At 42.7% G+C, this 21,175-nt stretch overlaps 2 protein-coding genes across 2 annotated transcripts; both read left to right on the top strand.

The window, feature by feature from the left end:
* The first annotated feature begins 1,013 nt into the window (after positions 1-1,013).
* On the top strand, positions 1,014-4,074 carry LOC121327641 (histone deacetylase complex subunit SAP18). The gene is made up of 4 exons (XM_041271775.1): positions 1,014-1,132; positions 2,976-3,085; positions 3,261-3,383; positions 3,881-4,074. Exons 1-4 carry the CDS (start codon positions 1,061-1,063, stop codon positions 4,035-4,037), a joined length of 462 nt encoding a protein of 153 aa, XP_041127709.1. The 5' UTR covers positions 1,014-1,060; the 3' UTR covers positions 4,038-4,074.
* Positions 4,075-9,079: 5,005 nt separating this feature from the next.
* Positions 9,080-21,155, top strand: ankrd50l (ankyrin repeat domain 50-like). Its single transcript, XM_041272016.1, has 4 exons — positions 9,080-9,407; positions 11,555-12,772; positions 16,547-16,779; positions 17,030-21,155. Exons 2-4 carry the CDS (start codon positions 12,372-12,374, stop codon positions 20,644-20,646), a joined length of 4,251 nt encoding a protein of 1,416 aa, XP_041127950.1. The 5' UTR covers positions 9,080-9,407; positions 11,555-12,371; the 3' UTR covers positions 20,647-21,155.
* The last annotated feature ends 20 nt before the right edge of the window (positions 21,156-21,175 follow it).

Below are 21,175 nucleotides of genomic sequence, written 5' to 3'. Positions count from 1 at the left end.
AGTTTACCCAAATGCTGCTTTTTGGTGGGTTTAGAGTAATCCAGATATATTCACTCAGTTTGTTTTGATGACTTGTTGTTAGCAACAATAATCAAAATATGGTTCAAAATTTGACAAGAAAGTTATAGCAATATTGTGAAGAGTCACGGGATTGTACAAGGTGGTTCTAGGGTCACAAAGAAACCAACTACCTCTGCCAACAGAGACTACTCGAGTCTCGAGCGGAAGACTGCTCACAAAGAGAAATCGAAAACGCAATCCGGGAGGGAAACGAAGACCAGATGTAATGTGTGAATAATTTAGCGGGGTTCCAGCGTAACTGATTCTAAACAACCAAGAAGTGAATGCAAAGGTTTGGGAGCCCCATATAATGTGTCTGTAACACAAAACTTTATTGTGTTTTGTACTGCACAAAACTAAACAAGTAAGGTTAAATAAGGACAAGTGGACCTGCTTCATTGTTAGAAATTGGCAAAAATCACTGGGGTAAAAGTGACATGTATTTTATTTGTGGCCCAAAACAGTGTACAGTATTTGGTTCCAACGTCCCTGCAACAGTGTAACTTTACCAGCACCATGCATGCTCCAGAATCACAAACAGCACGAAATATTACTGCATGTTCCACTGCAAAGTTTGCTCAATTTTTTTTCCTCCAAATGAATTTAAAATCTGTACTCTTTCAGAACCTGAAAACAAATTGCATTACGCATGTAGGATCCCTTACAGTAATATTCTTGTTTATTTCTAGTTCTATAAAACATCAGTAGTTGCTTACAAATAATTGAAGCAAACCCGTGCAAAAGTTTAAAAAACTACATTTCTTCTGTCAGAGCAGTGATAGCAAATTTGCATTCCAAAACAAAATCGGCAGCTGTCCTGCTGTAGAGTCCAGCCCTCGGACATAAATAACGTGGGCAGGCGATGCGGGTAGATGTTTAAGCGACTTCTTGTAGCTGGTGAGGTCATTCACAAGTTGTGTTGTGACCCGGAAGCAGAAGTTTGCTCTTTGTAGGAAGTTAGTGGGTGCAGAGTGAAGCGAGGTAACTGAACAAACAAAAAATGGCCGTGGAGTCTCGAGTCACACAAGAAGAGATAAAAAAAGAACCAGAGAAACCGGTCGATAGAGAAAGGGTAAGCCAGCAGCGCCCCACGACGTGCCGCATGCCGGAGAGGAAAGCGCAACTCTGCTCCGGCGGGCGATGTTTGTGTTCTGCTCGAGTTGGGACTCGTCCGCATACAGGGCGGTTTAGTTTGAATACAGGAGGCATAGGCTTTGGTTCACAAAAGCAAAGCTTGTATATCGGTTAAATGTGTACCGGCGCCTGTGTGTACCAGTGCTGTTATAACATGTATATAAATTATATATATATTTTTTAATTGTACTTGCTTAGAATTACAAAACAATTGTTCAAGCAACGAAGAGGCCCAACCAATTAGGGTGAATCCCCACTTCCCAGAAAACTTTTGTAATGTAAAACATATATTTTAACTGTGTTTTTTTTCTGTGTCCTCTATATATATATATATATATATATATATATATATATATATATATATATATATATATAATATATGTGTGTGTGTGTATATATATATATTGTGTGTGTGTTTGAGTAAATGTATAATTTTATAAACCAATACCGTAACGGGAAATTTTGGCTGGTATTTCTCTCAGGCGGATGTGCTACCTGAGTAGATTTTGATGGTTTTTGAATTGGCGTTTTTCGCTTATCACGCTCACAAAGAAAAAAAAAATGCCAAAAAAACATTCAAATACATGTTTACTTAATGAAACCAGTCTTCTAAAACAGTATCTCATTTCGAGTGAATCGTTATAGCAGCTACAATGTGACTGTAGCAACTTGGAGAAGCACAAAGGCGGCTTTCTAAAAGTGAGTTACAGCATTATCGTTATATAGACCTTAATTTGAAGATACCAGTAATTGCAAAGGATTAGTAGCTGCAGTACACTTTAACGATAGGCACTTGCTAGCTCTGTTTTAAAACCTAGCTCTGGTTCACTATCATAACACAGTGGAATGCGCACAATATTATTTAGTAATTGTAGTACAGTATTGCCACGTGTGAAATTTTATAAAGCCGAAATAAAAATGCTTTAAATTTAAAACTAGTTAATAGACTAGCAAGCACAAAATCAACTCCTGTTACACTATGCAGAACTCATTTATTTTAACATTGTTTAGGAGGGTTGTGATACCTGCACAATGGGTGACTTAATATTATCTACAACAAATCGACAATAATATCCAAAGCAAATTTTCTTTTGTTACAGACTTTCTAAGAAGTCTCGAATAAACCGTTTTGACTGTTACAGTACTTAATTAACCACTTGAAAAACTAATAATAATAAAAAAAATACAACAACAAAAAATACTTAAAGACCAGTTGTACAGGTACCACAGTAACAGTTTACACTGCCTCGGAGTTACTTATCGCATCATAAATTTCAGATTTTCTAAATCCATTGATGGAAATGCCTGGTTTGATTTTTCTAGCAAATGGGCTTCACCACACTGCCATTCTCATTCTCAAATTCACTTTCACATCCGACACATTATTTCCCTTGCCCAACACTTCTTTCTTTAACCTCCTGTGCTGCATGTCAGTCTGTCAGAGGCCGGATTCGCTCACTGTATTGGTGGAAGAATTATTGGCGATCCAACCAAAACCTGCAGTAAAGCTAAAAATAAAATTTCCCGTTATACGGGAAAGTTAGCATGCATAAAATACTTTTATGCAAAAACTATTCACAGCAAATATACATTAGTCTAGTCATTGTAATTTTTTGGTTTCTAGTCACTTTTTTTGTTTATAAACAAACTTTAGAACCTGTGTTGTAAGTATATAAACAAATTATACAATTATTATTCTTGCAGTAAAAAAAAAATTAAATAAAATACTGTTTTAAAATGTTTCGTATTGATGTAATTGCACCACTTTTCTTTTTTTGCAGACATGTCCGCTGTTACTAAGGGTGTTTACAACTAACAATGGCAGGCATCACAGAATGGATGAATTTGCTCGGGCAAACGTCCCATCCAGTGAGCTGCAGATCTATACATGGTAAGAGATTATAGCTCTTATCTTAAATACATAGGCGTCATGACTAGTTAAATACAGTTCAGTCCATTCAGAATAATTTGTACTGCTGAATCATTTTAAATGACTTGGAGTGTTGCACTAGAGTAGCCTGCTTCCTGTTTGTATGCACCCACCATTTTTGTTTGTTTTAAACAAGGATGGATGCAACCCTGAAGGAGCTAACCAGCCTTGTGAAAGAGGTCTACCCAGAAGCTCGAAAGAAGGGCACGCACTTCAGCTTTGCAATTGTCTACCCAGATCCTAACCGCCAGGGCTACAGGTACTTTGTTTGCAAACATTTAAAGGTGCCCCAATTGCATTCAGTATAGTACCCTTGTCTCATTCATGCAATGATTCAAATAATGTTAAGGGAAGTTAATGTATATCGACCCTGCTAATATAAAGGGGATTTGGAGCTTTTACTTGTGATTGTATCCTCTAGCAAAATCAGGCCCACCACACCAGCTCTTTCAGTATTGCTCTTTAAGTTGTTCAGTGGAACCAACCCAAGACATGTACTGTTAACTTTGATGTAAATTGCTTTTCCAATTTACAGAGTCACCAGCGATATATTTTAGGTTTTTTAGATTTATACTTTCAATTTAAATGTTTCAATTGTGTAGAGGACAATCTGCCTTCGTGGAAGGGGATAAAACATATGTTTTTCTGTTATTTTGGCAATAGTAATATATTAATCTTATGTGGAACCAGCACAGTTGTCGGTGTACATCTAACGATATATGAAATTCTTCATTAACATATTTCCCATTTCTTCAGGGTGAAGGAGATTGGCAGCACAGTTTCAGGAAGGAAAGGCACAGATGATTCCATGACGTTGCAGTCACAAAGGTTCCAGATAGGAGACTATTTGGACATAGCAATCACACCTCAGAACAGAGCACCGCCTCCACTGGGACGCATGCGACCTTACTAACAAGATCAGCAAAATAAAAGGGCTTCTGGGCTGGACCAATTAGGGGGGTAGATTGACATACATTCTGTACATTTTCAGTAATTGTCTCAACCCAGTAATTATTAAAGTTTCAACTTATTTTTAAAAGCCGTTCTAAACTTCAATTGATGTAGTAAATACCCTTTAAAACAAAGTCGTGGTTAGTTCCCCCCCCTTTCAGAAGGAATTGCCATTGCAGAATGCTTTTTGTAATTTTATTTTTATTTGCAACAATACAGGTTTTGTCAACTGTTTATTTGATGCAAGGAAAATCTAATCCTGTTAGAAATGTACTTTTGGATTGTATGTTGTGTTTACGTTAATAAATACGTGAAATTTGTTTTAATTTTGATTACATTCCTGCACATAACCTTTCAAAAAAATTCCCTAAGAGACATGAACTGGGCATATCCCGTCCATAATCTGTAAACCGAGCATTATTTTAAGCACCTTGTCAAAGAGCTAATAACACATCTTTAAAATGTCTAGCTAGAATGAACATCTTTTCTACAAATAGTGCGTTTATGCTCATTAATGCATAGTCGTAATTGTTTTTTTAGTTTTGCAACATATTGTAAGTTACAAAAGCAAGAGATGAAATAGATAATGTGATCGGAAGCACAGGTAATGGTTTGTAAAATTTGATATTCTTTATTTGTTGCATGACTTTGAAATGTCTTGGTTTTAATGGCATTGTCACAAGAGGCACATTTCCAACATGGGAAAACTCCTGATGGCACCTTCCACCTGTCTATATTGCTATATCTTTAAAGCGAATACCTCTCAAATTTCTTCCCCTGAAATGGGTAAACGGGCAGTTTCAAATATCTTACCACTAATGTTATCTGTCGATTAAAACATGCCAATGTTTCTTGATATTCTTTATCGCAATACTATGTGGAGTGTAATTCGTGCAGCAAATAGAATATTCCCTATTTTCCTTTTTCGTATTTCAATTTGAGATTTGACTTGACGGCTTTATCTAGTTGGTATTTTGGATAGTTCTGGATAGAAATTGATCATACATTTTACCCGCCTCTGTTCCAAAGTCTTCAGATTTAGAACAGATCTCGTCCGTCTCTGTGCTTCTGACCTTGCTCCTTCCATTATGCACACTCAACCTGTCCCTGGCTTCAGGCCTGGTTCCTGCTGCCCCAGTAACGCCAGTGTTAAAAAAAACAATTTTTTGACCCGGCTGTCTTATCTAACTTCCGTCCCATATCCAATCTTCCTTTTCTCTCCAAAACTCTTGAAAGGGCTGTAGCCTGCCAGCTGATGAAACATCTCACAGATAACAATCTGCTTGAATCTCTGCAGTCTGGCTTCTAGCCGCATTACAGTACCGAAATTGCTGTGCTCCGGATTGTAAATGACCTGTTTAATGCTCGCTTCAAATCAACTCTCAAGACCCACTTGTTCTCTCGCTTTCAATGCTCTTTAAGCCTGATCTGTTATTAGCTGTTGTGTAAATTGCTATATCAGGTTTTTCAGTCCATCTTATTCGTATCAATCTGTATGACACATGCATCCACAATGACTAGAATTCACATCCTAGCCCTGTGTTTAGTGTAAACCTTTAGGTTGAGTATCAGGGGGCGCTGGTGAGTTGCGTTTATCCTTCCCCTATCTCTAATCTCCCTGTCAATCACTCTCCCACTTTTATATGTCTCCTGTTTCCACTTCTGCCTGCTCTAGCATTTGTTTGTTTTTTGTACCCAACGTCCTCCCCTTCTGCTTTCTGATTCAGCCGTCCTGCATTGGTCCCATCTGGGGGGTTAGCGAGGCTCACTTACCCCGGACTCCCTGGGCAACACCCTTTGAGCTGGAGGTTCTGCGTCTGGCCAGAGGGGACCCCCGGCCACACTCTCTATACTGTTGCAGCTTTTGCGCTTTCCCTGTTCTAATTTCTGGAGACTCTCTCCTTCTCAGCTGTCGATGCGAAGTCTGTCTCGCAGTCCTGTGATCTATTTCTAATCTCTCTACTTCTCTATCTTTCAAGCACCAGGACTTCTGTAAGCTCCATGCCACAATCCTGAGTCCCTCAAATTTTTCCTTTCAAGGCTCTCCTTTGGAGGTCTGTTCGGTCCTGGTGGGTAGCTCCGTTCCCAAGTCACTCAGCTGCAGCGGCTCTCCAAGAGTTGGGTCCTCTGTTCCTTCAATCCCTTATGGGTAGCTCTGTTCCCAAACTGCCAAGTAAGCGTCTCTCCATGGAGTTGGGGCTTCTATCTATATGTTTTTAGCTCTTGGGTCGCTGGACCAGCCTTCGGCAATAAGGTTATCCATCGCTGAGAGCAAGACTCCTGTTTAATTTACAACATGAAAATATGATCATTAACTGATGATCCAAACTGCCCCATGAAGTCACTGGAGAAATATATAATGACATGTCTGTAGAATCCGCCAGCTTTCTATCAGTATCCACAAACTGGACAGGATCCAACCAATGTGAGCGATAAAAATATCTGGTATACTTGCAGGCCATTAGGAACAAATAAAATTGTTTTAACTGTGTTTTGTAAACTAATTTTATAGAGAAGCTCATAGGCAACGTTCTTATAATGCAGGACTATATTTTGCAGTTGATAGATTATTTTTCTAATTTAGGCAATAGCTTACTCTTTGCAGTTTTGTTTAGGGCACCATCTAAGTGTGTTTGAGAATATGTGTGAAAACTACTTTCAGATTAATCTCTCTTGTTTATAAAGCTACTACAAGACAGCTAAACAACTCTCTGTCTGCATCGACAGTCATTGTCTTAACACTACTAACGTTTGAGTTGATCTTGCTTAGAGATGAAAATGTCTTGATGTTGAGCATTTGCATCAGTTTAAATAATCCAGTGGTATTTTAATTTAGTCTGTCTTCCATAAACAGTGTCATTGCTTTGATTCCCATAGCATTCGCAGTAACAAGCTTGGTGGCAGACTCTGCGGGTACAACAATGCCAGTTGCAATGTTGGTTAGTGCTATCAAGTCGACATTCAAATCAAATGGGTTTGTCATGGTGTTGGTGATAGCGTTAACCATCTTATTTACAGCTCCTTCACCTCGTTGCATGCAACATGGCACATCCTCCTTGTGTTTTCCTTGTGAAATGTCTGAGTCTACCATATCACACATTACCTTTATTGAAGGTGTGATAGTGGACCGCTCATGAGCAGTGATGAACCATCTAGCCAAAGATCCTGGATTTAAAGTTAAACCCACAATACCCCCCTTTTAATTAACTATAACAGTTTACTGTTTGTTCAAGTGTCTATCCACACTTTGCTGAATTTATTTCTAGACCGAGCCACAGCATGATTTCCTTGCACAAACTGCTCACGAACTTCCGGGGCATAATCTTGGAGAAGCTTCATCTTGACAAACACAGCTACTCAGCGGCCATAGTTGTTACAGTCAAAAGCAATACTTGTAGCATCCTTACAGCTGCTGCAAGATGCAGGTCCCAGGTGCTTTCACCTTTCTGGTGTAATGAACCACATTAGGTTGTTAACCATTTCGGGAATGGTAATCATCCCAGAATGCAAAGGGTTGGGAAGTTGCTCTTCCAATTGCAGAATCTGTGCCATGCATCCTGTACGTTCTTAGGGCATCACTGAACTGGGACAGTGCTGCTGACGGCTTCTTGCATCGTTGTTTGATACCACATTTTAACATTCCTGGAGCTTGCTGTTGATGAGGTCTACATCGCAATCAATCTCGTTGTCTTGTATCCGGTTTCAAAATGCCTGCCACCTCAGTCTGGACAGAGCCTCCATTACAAGCTTGTGGCCCTCACTCTGCAGTTGTACGATTTTCCTTTAAGTAGCTTGCTGTGTTGTTGTCATACACCTGTGATTCTATGAGGATGACCCTTCATACTTCTTTACAATTACAGCCAGAAATGTCTGTGCTATGTGGAAAAACCACCCATTCTCAAGAAATTTCTCCTGGCACCTCCACTGAATCTCTTTTGCCTTACAGTATATAGCCTAATCAAATGGTCAAGGCACTGTAATCTTGGCCCAGTATCCTAGACATTTTGCAGATTACAGACATCCTCATTACAGTGAAAACTGTACTCCATTCAGTAGATGATGCTGGCAGCACTGGGCAGTACCCAATAGATGTTAGGATTGGTATGGTAGATTAAATCATCACATTAAACGTTATCCATCTTTGTATTTGCTAAGCACCCACATTTGCAAAATCAACCTCGAATAGCTGAGTTGGGCCACATCTTAAACTTGGCATGTGGCTCTGACGCTTCCTCATCGCGCAACAGCGAACCCTACTGGCTAGGCACAGATCACCTTCAGAGAGGATAAGAGGCAGGGCTGATCGCTGTTCTCCGGGATTGGTAGCTCGGTGGCTGCGGTCTGGATTGCTTGGCATAAAAGCGATTCTGGCCTTAGGCTTGTGAGATCAGAGGACGCTCACAAGCTGTCAGAACGTCTGAGCTGTGGGTTAAAAACATAAATGGACATTCCAAGTTAGGGGGGAAATAAATAAAAAGAATAATTGGTCACTCTGAGCCTTATGCGTCACAAAAGCAGAGCAAGACACGCAGCATCTAGTTTGAAAAGGGGTCCCTAACTCTGCAAGTTTGTTGCAGTTGACCCTCTGTGTTTTAAACGTACGTTGAAAACACGCCCCAGGGTTTTTTTTTTGTGAGTGTTTTCGGCGTACTACACCTGTACACGTACTACTCTTATCAAACCAGATTGCGGAATGGGCTGCTACGCTTTATAAAGTAGTTAATTAGGTTACAATTGTATTATTCATCACTAATAAAAACGACATTTGCATGAACAACCACCCTGGAATTCTAAATTACATTGGTACAAAAATGGTATATGTGTACAGGATTTGGGTTATTTACTGTTGTCTTTTGACTTTTGTGTTTTTAATTGCCTAAAACGTGCCTGTAGAAGAGCTTATTCCAGGCCTTGTGCTCCTTTAGTTGCGCTCAGTCTCTTCACTACAGAGCTCTGTGACAGGGCTGTCTGTCCCCTGGCGGAGCTCCGCGCTGAGTCTTCCCAAGAATGTTTCCCGGCTGCAGTAGCTCTAGGTTAGGCATTGTTTCCTGTTGTTATCCCCAACGGCAACGGAAGTTTGCAGCTGGGGCCTCACACTAGGATTTGCGAGAGAGTACTTACAATGCAATATAAAGTAAAACACCTGCCCGCCAAACTCTGATCCACTGTATCACCGCTCGGTCCTTCTAGGAATAGTCCTGCTTCCTTCAGATTTTCTCCCGTTGTCCCGGGTTAACCCCTGCAGGCCCGACACTCTGGGACAAGCCACGAAGTGACTGGAACAGAAACATTAAATGTCGGCACTATCCGGCCGGTCAACATACTGGGAAAGGTAAGAAAAAGATTTTGTAAATTATATTTTATCAACTGTTAACCTAAACATGTAGTCCCGGGTTTCTGGTGGGGTGTACACTACACTTTCTAGACTTCAGCAGTAAAACTTTAGCACAGTACAGAGTACTGGTGTAACGTACATTTTGCTACCTCGTCAACATTTGCTACAGGTGTAAATCAGTTTTTGCTACTTCGTCAAAATTTCCTACCAAAACGTCATTTATAACTGTAAATAGTGTCTATTTTGCTCTGAAGTCCTTGTATTTTGTATCTTGCTCTTAATTGTACTGTAATTCTATATATATATATATATATATATATATATATATATATATATATATATATATATATTATTTTTTTCTATACAAATGTAAGTCGCCCTGGGTAAATAGCGTCTGCTAAGAAAGAAAGAAAGAAAGAAACTAATAATATAATAATAATAATGGTGGACATAATTTATTTTCAAACTAATATCAACAACATGCACTCACACCAGAAAAAATAGCTGAATAGTAACAACAACGATAAGTATGCGACTTCTGCAAAACAATTTTACAAATGTGTAGTTGAGGTTACTAGTATTATAGATTCAAAAAAACGCTACGCTGCCATGTAATACATCAGGGTGCATTTTTATTTAGATTCAGATTTATTTATTTATTTTAAATGGCACTTCCTCTGTAGTACACTAAAGTTTGTTAACAACAGCTGTATGTATTAAATGTAAAAATAATATCCAAAGGCAGGTATTTGTTTTTGATGGGCGTCCTCCTCTGCAAGTCAAAAAAACATCTGGGCATGCGAGGCTCTAGGGGGAAAATAGTCTGGGCAAGCGCAGTACCCAAAGTAGGAAAGTGACAGGTAGCATAAATTGACATATCAAGTTGATCTGCATCAGTGTTGTAACTGGGAGTAATTTACTAGAATGTTTCCATAAGTATATGCGGTAATATTTGAATTTCTTTTCTACTTTTTTTCTATATTATAAGCATATTGGGTTGTAGACAATAGTGTTTTTTTTAATAATGCCCACTATTTCACAGAACAGAATGCAATTAAGTTTTAATGTGGTATGATGAACAGCGCTTTATCATATCAGAACAATTTGCATATTGTCGTCAACTCAGCCCCTGCCCCTGTTTTTGTTTGATTTGTAAATAAAATGCGGAATGTTGAAAGTTTTAGAGAAAAAAGTATGTGTTAGATATGGCAGGGCTGTAAGGTTAGACTTCCCAGCCTTATTGAAACTTGGTGTGTAGCATCTGGCCAGGTGTTAAATGACTAATTTATTATTAATTAACCCTGGCCACTTTAAAAAGGGGCTGGAAAGTCAATCATTTGTTCTCCACGAGCCAGAGGATTGTGAAATCTGTTGAGATACCGCATGACTGCGTGTATAGCCAGAGTGAGCAGCTAAAAGAAAAAAACGAAAGCGGAATGAGCCTGTGTATACCAGGGTTCCTGTGTTAACAGTAGGGATTAATTTATGGGAATTTTAATTCCACAAAAGCGTATTTAAGTTTGAGTTAAGGGAGAAGGTTCCTGGCACGGCCGCCTGTAGGCCAGCTTTTTTGTTTGTTTGTTTGTTTGTTTTTATTATCTTTGTTTTTGAAAAGTGTTTTTGTCTTTTGCATTCATGTACATTTTGCTTGTGTATGTCATCCCGCACTGGGGTTCCTAGTGCTAGTACCCTAATGGTGGCCGTCTAACACTGCAGCCACCTGTTTTGTCAATAAAACATGGATGCCTGAGCGGAGGTTTCAGCGTCAAACCGCTGCGTCTGTCTCATCTGTCAGCGGATACCCACACGTTAACAGAGCACCCCTCTTACAGCGAGTAAAATATTTCTTTTTTAGAGGGAGGGAGGGGCAATATGAGGACCTCAAATTCTTACTATCAGACCAGTTTGGTAGATTTTTAGTTTGTTTTTATGTGACAGAAATAACATGTACTGGGTGAACTATTGTCAGGAATGTGACTGAACATCGTATTCTACCTTAACTTGTTTTACAACCAGGATTTCAGTTTTGGCTGTATTCCAGACTTTGAAATACGAACTAGGGAGTTGTGATTTATCTTGCTTGGTTCTTCGAACTTTAACTTTCTGTTTCTCATACATACACTTCCTCCATTCTGTTTCTGCAGACCTGTAAACAGCATGCCCCGACATGTTGAGCTGCTACAGCAAGAGAGTGCAGGAGTGCAGCCTGAGGAATTCTCTCAGACAGAGAAGAACAGAGGGCAGAAGCAGAAGGATCTCCCAAGAGAGAAGCAGAAGGAAGTAAACTACCCCCTGGGATTGGAATAGTTCAGAGAGAGAGAGAGAGAACAATATTTGAAAAAGCGTCTCTCAGAGATACTGCAACAGAGGAAGACATCCACACAGGAAGAGTAAGAGTGAATTCCTAGGGAGTGTTAAGTTAATGAGGAGAGGGCTCTCCGTTTGTTGCAGCCTGCCTGTGGGGATTCAGAAGCATTCTCAAAGAGAACAATGTTGTTGGAGGATTGTCGTTGAGGTAATTTTCCAGTGAATATGTCAGTGAAGTAGTCCTTGGTTTTCGGATTACTTTTCTGGCAATATCCCCAGAACCAGTTGGACAGGGACACTGAAATTCCTACTGGGTATATTAGCCAGAGAACTCAAAGTGCCAGTTAAGGGTGGCTCGTCACAGCCTGAAAAATAACCAACAGCTGGACTCGTGAGTAAAAACAATTCTATTTTGGGGAAAAAAAAAGCTGTGCCAAAATTGACTGGTGCATAATCTCATTACTAGTGAAGTGAAAATCAGCTTGGAGAAGCGTGGTGGCTCCTGATAGATTCAGGCTGAAGGTTACAGCCAGGTAGCCAGGACCTACCACCCTCCTCTTTGGGTCACTCTTTTGGTTCTGTATTTCTTGCTCCTTCCCCCAACTCGGGTACTGCAATGAGTTTGCATGTGGTGACCTGCTGTACCATTTGGAGATGAGCGTCAGTCGTCTTCAGGGTAGGCGGTTCTACTGCCGAGACTGGGCCCTGTACAAGCTCCAGCACTGGCTGGAGACCCGAGCCTCTGGCAGGATTTTAGGGGTTCTGGTGACGGGAGGTCCTGGCAGTGGGAAAACCGCCTTTTGCACTGAAGTGCTTTGGCCAACATCAGAGGCCGGGACCCGTGTTGACCTGGCCTCCCGCTGCCTGGCCCACCACTTCTGCCAGCGAGAAGATGAGAGAACAGTGTCCGTGCCGGAGTTCATACTGGGTTTAGTGGAGCAGCTCCGGCGCAGTCCCTTACTCCCTGGGTATTTTGAGAAACTGGAGGAGCCCTCGGTGAAGGCCGCCTTGGAGCCGAACCAGTGTGAAAAGGACCCTGATGAAGCATTCAAGAGGTATTTATAAATTCATTTCTCTTAACCATTCCAATTGAAGTACCCCTGTGGTGCCGCTTAATTTACATCTCATATCTAGTAATTGCGTGGTTAAATATTTAACAGTGGGGGAAAAACAAGGAGAGGTTGAATAGTGTGTTGTTATTGTAGGAGAAAAAGTGTATCTAATCAGGCGAAGATTGAATGTGAAGTCTGACTTCATTTAAAAAAAAACCTGCCCCGAGCAATCATTTTTAATGTGTGTTACTGACACAGTTCCATTTCTTGCTTTAAAAAATATAATTCACAGGTTTTAATATTGTTGCAAGAGCATGTGAGGCTTACGCTCTGTTTGCCTTCACAGCAGAAAGAAATCAGGGAGGGGGGTTTGCAATACTAAATTACTTAACAGTGCAGTAAAGGATGTCTACATTCCCTATGCTTGTTCCCCACTTGCTGTATAAACATCTATGTCAAAGGGCTTGGTTTCTGGTTTTGTACTCCTGCACAAATGGTTTCTCTATTGAACAAAGCCTGTTAGTTTGACACCATGCTTTTCTTCAAGGCACCTAGACTACTCCCAGTATGTTCTTAAACAGGTTGTGTGGTTAATGATTAAAATAATGTTTGCTCTTCATGATTTCATCGTAAGGAAGACACACCAACATTTTTCACTTCTTATTGTAACCCATTCATTTGCAATCGAAAATGCATTTGCCTTTGATTATTACTTGTGTCAAAGTATCAAACCTCTCTGAGCAAAATGTATTGTACCTTGTTTAATAATTCCTATGATAATAAGACTGCCAAGAAATATGTTTTAACCCAGAGGTTTAGACATAAATCACTCGGCCATCTTCACAGTAAGTATTATTTTATAATCCAAGTTGTCATGCATGGGAGAAAAAAAAAAAAACGACAAAAAAAAAAAAACAGACCAGTTCTATGACTTGGTCTCATTGTTTTTCAAAAGAGGGCAGAAAAGAACATTTTATTGAAATTTTATATCATTTTGTAAATTAAATCAGAAGCTTTTTTTGACTAATCATGATCTATAAAAGTTAATGTACACTGGGCTCCTGAGTGGTGCATCCAATTGGCCGAATGCCACCCGGGTAGGGAGGGCTTAGGTCGGCAGGGCAATCCGCGGTTCACAGCGCACCAGCGACTCCTGTGGCTAAAAAGGCACCTGCGGGTCTGCTGTGGAGCCATTCAGATCTGTGTTGGCCTCTGGCACTATAGGTCCGATGGCTTCACTATGGATCCGTGGTGCGAAAAAAGACGGCTAGGCAAGGACATGTTTCTGAGAACGCGTGTGTCAGCTACCATTCCCTGAGTCGCCGGTGTGTGATTCCAGATTGGGGAGAAAACTGGGGTAAAGTCATTGGAGACAGACAGACAGACAGACAGACAGACAGAGGCTTGCAAAAGTATTTAGACCCCTGACCAATTCTCTCATATTACTGAATTACAAATGGTACATTGAAATTTCGTTCTGTTTGATATTTTATTTTAAAACACTGAATCTCAGAATCAATTATTGTAAGGTGACATTGGTTTTATGTTGGGAAATATTTTTAAGAAAAATAAAAAACGGAAATATCTTGCTTGCATAAGTATTCAACCCCCACACATTAACATTTGGTAGAGCCACCTTTCGCTGCAATAACAGCTTTAAGTCTTTTGGGGTAAGTATGTACCAGCTTTGCACACAGTGTCAGAGTGATTTTGGCACATTCTTCTTGGCAGATTTGCTCCAGGTTGTTCAGGTTGGTTGGACGACGCTTGTGGACCACAATTTTCAAATAGTGCCACAGATTCTCAATAGGATTGAGATCAGGACTTTGACTGGGCCACTGTAGGACATTCACCTTTTTGTTCTTGAGCAATTCCAATGTTGCTTTGGCCTTGTGCTTGGGATCATTGTCCTGCTGAAAGGTGAATTTCCTCCCAAGCTTCAGTTTTTTAGCGGACTGAAGCAGATTCTCTTGCAGTATTTTCCTGTATTTTGCTCCATCCATTCTTCCTTCAGTTGTAACAAGATGCCCAGTCCCTGCTGATGAGAAGCATCCCCACAGCATGATGCTGCCACCACCATACTTCACTGTAGGGATGGTGTGTCTTGAGGCATGGGCAGTGTTAGGTTTGTGCCACACATAGCGCTTTGAGTTTTGGCCAAAAAGCTCTATCTTGGTCTCATCTGACCATAAAACCTTTTCCCACATCACAGCTGGGTCACTCTCATGCTTTCTGGCAAACTCCAGACGTGCTTTCAGATGGTACTTTTTGAGTAATGGCTTCTTTCTTGCCACCCTCCCATACAGGCCAGTGTTATGCAGAGCTCTTGATATGGTTGACTGGTGCACCATTACTCCACTCCCAGCCATTGAACTCTGTAGCTCCTTCAAAGTGATTGTTGGCCTCTCTGTGGCTTCTCTCACAAGTCTCCTTCTTGTTTGAGCGCTGAGTTTTGAGGGACGGCCTTTTCTTGGCAGTGCCTGGGTGGTGTGATGCAGCTTCCACTTCCTGATTATTGATCCAACTGTGCTCACTGGGATATCCAAACACTTGGATATTATTTTGTACCCTTTCCCTAATCTATGCATTTGTATTACTTTATCTCTAACTTCTGTAGAATGCTCTTTGGTCTTCATTTTCCTTCAGATTCACAGCCTTACCAATGATCCTTCAACAGTGGGGTTTTTATCCAGAAAATGTGACAGCAACTTTAATGGTTCACAGGTGGAGGCCAATGGTAAGGTAATTGTGTCCTTGTTAGGGCAATTTCTTTCATTGGTGCAAACTGGGAGCTTCCACAGCACAGGGGTTGAATACTTATGCAAGCAAGATATTTCAGTTTTTTATTTTTCTTAAAAATATTTCCCAACATAAAACCAATGTCACCTTACAATAATTGATTCTGAGTTTCAGTGTTTAAAAATAAAATATCAAACAGAACAAAATTTCAACGTACCATTTGTAATTCAGTAATATGAGAGAATTGGTCAGGGGTCTGAATACTTTTCGTTTGGTGACACTATATATATATATTATATATATATATTATAATATATATATAATATTATATATATATATATATATAATATATATAGATATATATATCTATATAGATAGATATAGATATAGGTAGATATAATATGTGTTAATGTACAATGAAATCCATTATACCCATCTTGTGAATTTCATCCTGTATCATATTGTGAGCACCAGTCTTCTTGCCCACCCAAGCCCTCCTGATAATACTTATACAAAAGAGTAGACAGAGAACTGGACATAAGTGTTTCATACTTGTTACTGGTTGGGTGTAAGCTGTAGTCTCCTGCAGTGCCTGGGTGTACTGAAAAGGCAGTGGGTAATGTCAGGTGGTGGAGTTGGCCAGCAGTGAACTGGCTGATTCCTGATGACTTTGTCAGTAATCTTACTCAGGAAATCTCATAGCTTTTTTTGCTGTGAATCATTAAGCCAAGAGAACACCTCCCTCCTGCCTAAACAAGAACAAGACTTGAGAACTGTGGGGTGTAAGGTAGCCAGAGTGAAAAGAACAGGAAATTATTGTGCAACACCCTCGGTCTACAAATATGCTTCTTAATCTGGGGGACAAATACACATGCAAATTTGCCTCAAAAAGAAGACACCTACAAGCTTCTGAGTATATTGGAGGGTTAAGAACACCTGAAATGTTACCAAATCAGAGAAGCCTGACAACCCACACAAAACAATATGTTGTTCTTTTATTGTTCCACAAAATGTCAAGTTGTGTTTCTGTCTTTTTAGGACAGTTCTTTTGCCCCTGCTGGACTTGCCTCTTCCATCTCAGAACTTGCTGCTGATTGTGGAGTCACTGGACTCGGGACCTGTAGCAGGAGCAGGCCAGGAGGGGCATGCAGCAGGGAAGAGCAGAACCATCGCTGAGCTTCTCTCCAGTCACCAGCAGCTTCTCCCGCCATGGCTACTGCTTGTTTGCTCTGTCCGCCGACAGAACAAAGCACTCCACAAGATGTTCTTAGGTGGGAGTCAGCAGTACTTACAAGGAAAAATTGCTCTTTTTAATGAGTGAATTCAGTGTGAAAGCTATGAATCTAACAGCTTTGGAGCATAAATCCACTGTTTGTCTGATACTGTACAGCTCAGCTGCATATTTAGTTTCAGTGAAAGAGGTAATGACAGCATTTCTGTAGTTGATTTTAAAAAAGGTGAAACATTTATTCAGATGGATGGACATAAATGATTTAACAAATATCTGTTTTGATCACTCAGGTTTTCGAAAGCTTTGCCTGGATGATCTACGCAAGGCTCACACAGTGCGTGATGTACAGCAGTACATTCTGTGGAGGTTGGACCAGGAGAGGGCACTGCGGAGGCACCTAACGCATGAGACAGCTGACATGCTGAACCAGCTACATATAAAGAGCAACGGCTGCTTCCTCTTTCTGGAGCGTGTGCTGGACGGAGTAGCTGAGAACTTTGTAGCCATCCGTGAGATCCGTGATATCCCAGGCACCCTTAATGGGCTGTATCTCTGGCTGTGCCAACGGCTTTTTCCCAGGAAGCTTTTTTCCAGGGTGCAGCCCTTACTGAATGTCCTGTTGGCCTCTCCACGGCCACTCAACCTGGAGGAACTTTATACTGCAGTGTGGACAAGAGACACCACCCTTACTCCAATCGACTTCCATCACCATCTAGATGCCTTGTCTAAGCTACTGGTGGATGGGCCTAGCAGCACCAAGCTTCTGTTCCATGCAAGCTTTGCAGAATGGCTGATGGATGTTAAATACTGCACACAAAAGTACTTGTGCAGTCTGGCTGAGGGTCATGCCATGCTGGCCATGTCACTAACCCTCCGTGGGCCGCAGCTGTCCCCGAATGAGATACACCAGCTCGCTTTTCACCTCGTGAACTCGAACCTGCAGCCTGAAAACCCCACCCTGCTGGCACTATGGATGGTATGGTGTGGAATCCCTTCTTTAGCAGACAATTCCCTTACCAACGAACCCTTCCCTCCGACCTCTGCCCAACAGGTGCTGCAACTGCTAGTAAAGGCTGGAGCTTACCCTGCTTCTTCCTCTGGTCGTGTCCGCAACTGGAGCTCTAGTGTTGGCTGCGCAGTCAGTGGCGGGATGATCCGGAAGGCTCTAGAGCAGGAAGATTCAGTACGAGTTCTACTGGAAAATGGGATGAGTGTCAATCAGATGGATCCAGGGGATGGGCGCACCTTGCTGGCCAGTGCAGCACATGCAGGCTCTACAGATGTGGTTGCTTTCCTCCTATCCAAAGGAGCTGATGCACAGATCCAGGACCACCAGGGACAAACCCCTGTGATGCTGGCAGCGCGTCAGGGTCATGCCAGAGTGATTCAGTGTTTGCTGGAGTGGGCCCAGCGGGAGGAAGCGGTCCCGCATCTTGTTAACCATGCAGACCGAGAGGGTTGGACTGCACTGCGTTCTGCAGCATGGGGAGGACATGCTGAGGCTGTCAGGATCCTACTGGAGGCTGGTGCAGAGGTGGATGGCAGTGACTGTGAAGGCCGGACTGCCCTGAGGGCTGCAGCTTGGGGAGGACACGAGGAAATCCTTTGCACTCTTTTGAACTATGGGGCCCAAGTGGACCAACCGGACCGGGAGGGTAGAACGCCGCTAATTGCTGCAGCCTATATGGGCCATAAGAAGACAGTAGAATTGCTGCTTGACCATGGTGCCCAGGTAGACGTGCAAGACTCAGATGGGCGTACAGCCCTATCAGTGGCAGCTCAATGTGTACCTTCAGCAGCTGGACTTGGCTATTGCGAGGTGGTGGGTCTCTTGTTAGAGCGAGGGGCGGATCCAGGACATAAGGACCGTGATGGGATGACACCACTGCTTCTGGCGGCATATGAGGGCCATGCAGAAGTGGTGGAACTCCTTCTAGAGGCTGGGGCAGATGTGGATGAAGCTGCTGGGTCTCAGCGAGGTAGCCACATCTCTACTGCTGTTACACCACTGCTGGCCGCTGCCTCAATGGGCCATGTGTTTGTAGTGAACACTCTACTGTTTTGGGGAGCTGCTGTGGATGCCATTGATGGTGAGGGACGCACAGCACTTAGCCTGGCTGCTGCCCAAGGAAATGTGGAGGTGGTACGGACACTGCTGGACCGCGGACTGGATGAAAATCACAGAGACGATTTGGGATGGACCCCGTTACATTCAGCAGCCTGCGAAGGTCACCTTGCGGTATGTGCAGCTCTGACAAAGCAAGGTAGTGCAGCCAGAGTGACTGAAGTGGATAATGATGGGAGGACCCCACTGGTCCTGGCTGCACAAGAGGGACATTGCGATTGTGTGAGGCTCCTTCTGAAAAGACATTCACCCCTGGACCACCGAGGGTATGATGGACGTTCTGCTTTGAGTGCATCTGCACTAGAGGGACATGTCGATGTTGTGGAGCTACTGCTAAGGTGTGGCTCAGAGCTGGATGTGAGGGATGCAGAAGGAAGGCCCCTGTTATACCTCCTGGTGCTTGAGGGGCTTCACAACATGGTTGGGCTCCTACTGGAGAAAGGGGGTGTTCCTTTAGAGTCCAGGGACACGGAGGGCAGGACTGCCCTACATGTGGCCTCCTGGCAAGGACAGCTTGAGTGTGTGAGCTTATTGCTCTGTCACAGTGCAGATGCCAACGCACTGGATGGGAAGGGACGCTCTCCCTTGCACTCTGCTGCCTGGCAAGGCCATGCAGTGATAGCTCGGCTCTTGATTGAATCTGGGGCTGCCAATGTGGACCAGGCTTGCCGCCAGCACGGAGCCACAGCACTGTGTATTGCTGCCCAAGAAGGTCACACAGCGGTGGTGAGTGTCCTGCTTGAGAAAGGGGCCAATCCGAACCATATAGATCTGTACAGACGCACGCCTGCCGAAGTAGCCGGGAAAAGGGGCCACGGCAAGATTGTCCGCTTGCTGGAGAGCTACGGGGCGCCCCCCTACTGTGGCTTCCTGCCCCCTTCCCCTCTTCAGCAGCAAAAAACATCCACCATGAAGACCCATTCCCCAGGCATCACGTCTGCCAGTTCAGGAAATTCGAAAGATGCATCTATGGAACTTAGACAGCCTCCTTGCCATCAGCACCCCCATCACATGTCCAGCTCTCCCTCAGGCTCCCCAGAATCTACGACTGAGAGGTGCAATTCCCTGGTGACGTCAGAAAACTCCCTCCAGAGTTCCAAAACGTCTTCCTCAACCTACCACTCCCTGGCCACGGCCCAAACAGTCCCAGTTGACAGTCTGAGTTTCACACATCAGATCCAACAACATTCTTTGCCACGCAGCAGAAATCGCCACTCAAACCTGGTGTCTCCAACTTCCTCTCTGTACATCAGTGATGGCAAACCCAAAACCATCCCACTACAGTCAGAGCCCTCCACTGCCCCCACAACTCCCTATAGGCATCGGACTCCTCTCTCCAGCCCTACCCTGGGAAAAAGCATCATGAACAGCCCAAAGGCCAAGACCCCAACTAACATGAACGTGGGGGTTCTCAGCAGTGTCCCAGAGAAGACGGACAGCCCCCAACCTACTGGAGGTGGGAAGTGGAACTCCTTCATGGCTTCTCTGGGGGTGACCCCAGGACACGACAGCCCCATAAGACCTTTTAGAGGCTGGGACAGCCCTCCTCTGGGTTACCCTGCTGTAGTGGAGTCCCAGCAGAAAAATGGAGAAGCACCTTGCAAGCCGTTTGTCTCCACGCCTAGCAAAACCACAACCGGAATCCCTCACAGTGCCTTGGTACCCGAGCCGCTGATTGCCATAACAACACTGGACCCCCAGCTGAACCTCAAGCAGGCCATTAAGCTGCAGTTTGAGGGACCGACCAGTGCACTGAGCTACAAGAGAGAGACCCCCATGTGAGGGTGAGAAACCAGGGTTAAGCAGGAGCTGGGGCATTGGAAAGAATCATATACTGTAGAAATCACTTTATTGGGAATCTGTGAAGATGAAAGAAGGGAAGGGCAAAAAGACAACCAGGGCCAGGGCTCCAAAGTATCTCTTTACCCTTCCCTTTGGTCCCCAAATCTAATTGCTGGATGCCACATCAGGAGCAAGTTGGTTGCTAACATATTCAACTGTTTAAAATACAACAACTTGCTAAGACACTAAAATGATACTAAAACAGTAACTTCTTCTTCATGTCTGTGCTCGCTTGTTTGTTGCCTTATTCTACTGAATGGTTAATCTATGCAGCTGATGACTGCAATGAACTCAGCTATGATATTTTGCAAGTGTTGTGTATGGAGTTTGTGACTGTCACTTTAGTTGTGTAGAACTATGGCCAAAATTTTTGGATCACCCTACAGAATTAACTAATTTGGCTTCATAAAGTGGAATGAAACATGCTGAATATTTTGTTAACATTGAATTACATACCACTTTGTAGTTT

Source organism: Polyodon spathula, chromosome 15 (assembly GCF_017654505.1).
Source record: "Polyodon spathula isolate WHYD16114869_AA chromosome 15, ASM1765450v1, whole genome shotgun sequence".
In the NCBI taxonomy this organism is placed as follows: domain Eukaryota; kingdom Metazoa; phylum Chordata; class Actinopteri; order Acipenseriformes; family Polyodontidae; genus Polyodon; species Polyodon spathula.
The sequence above is the reverse complement of the archived record's forward strand: the minus strand, read 5'-3'. Positions and strand labels throughout refer to the sequence as shown.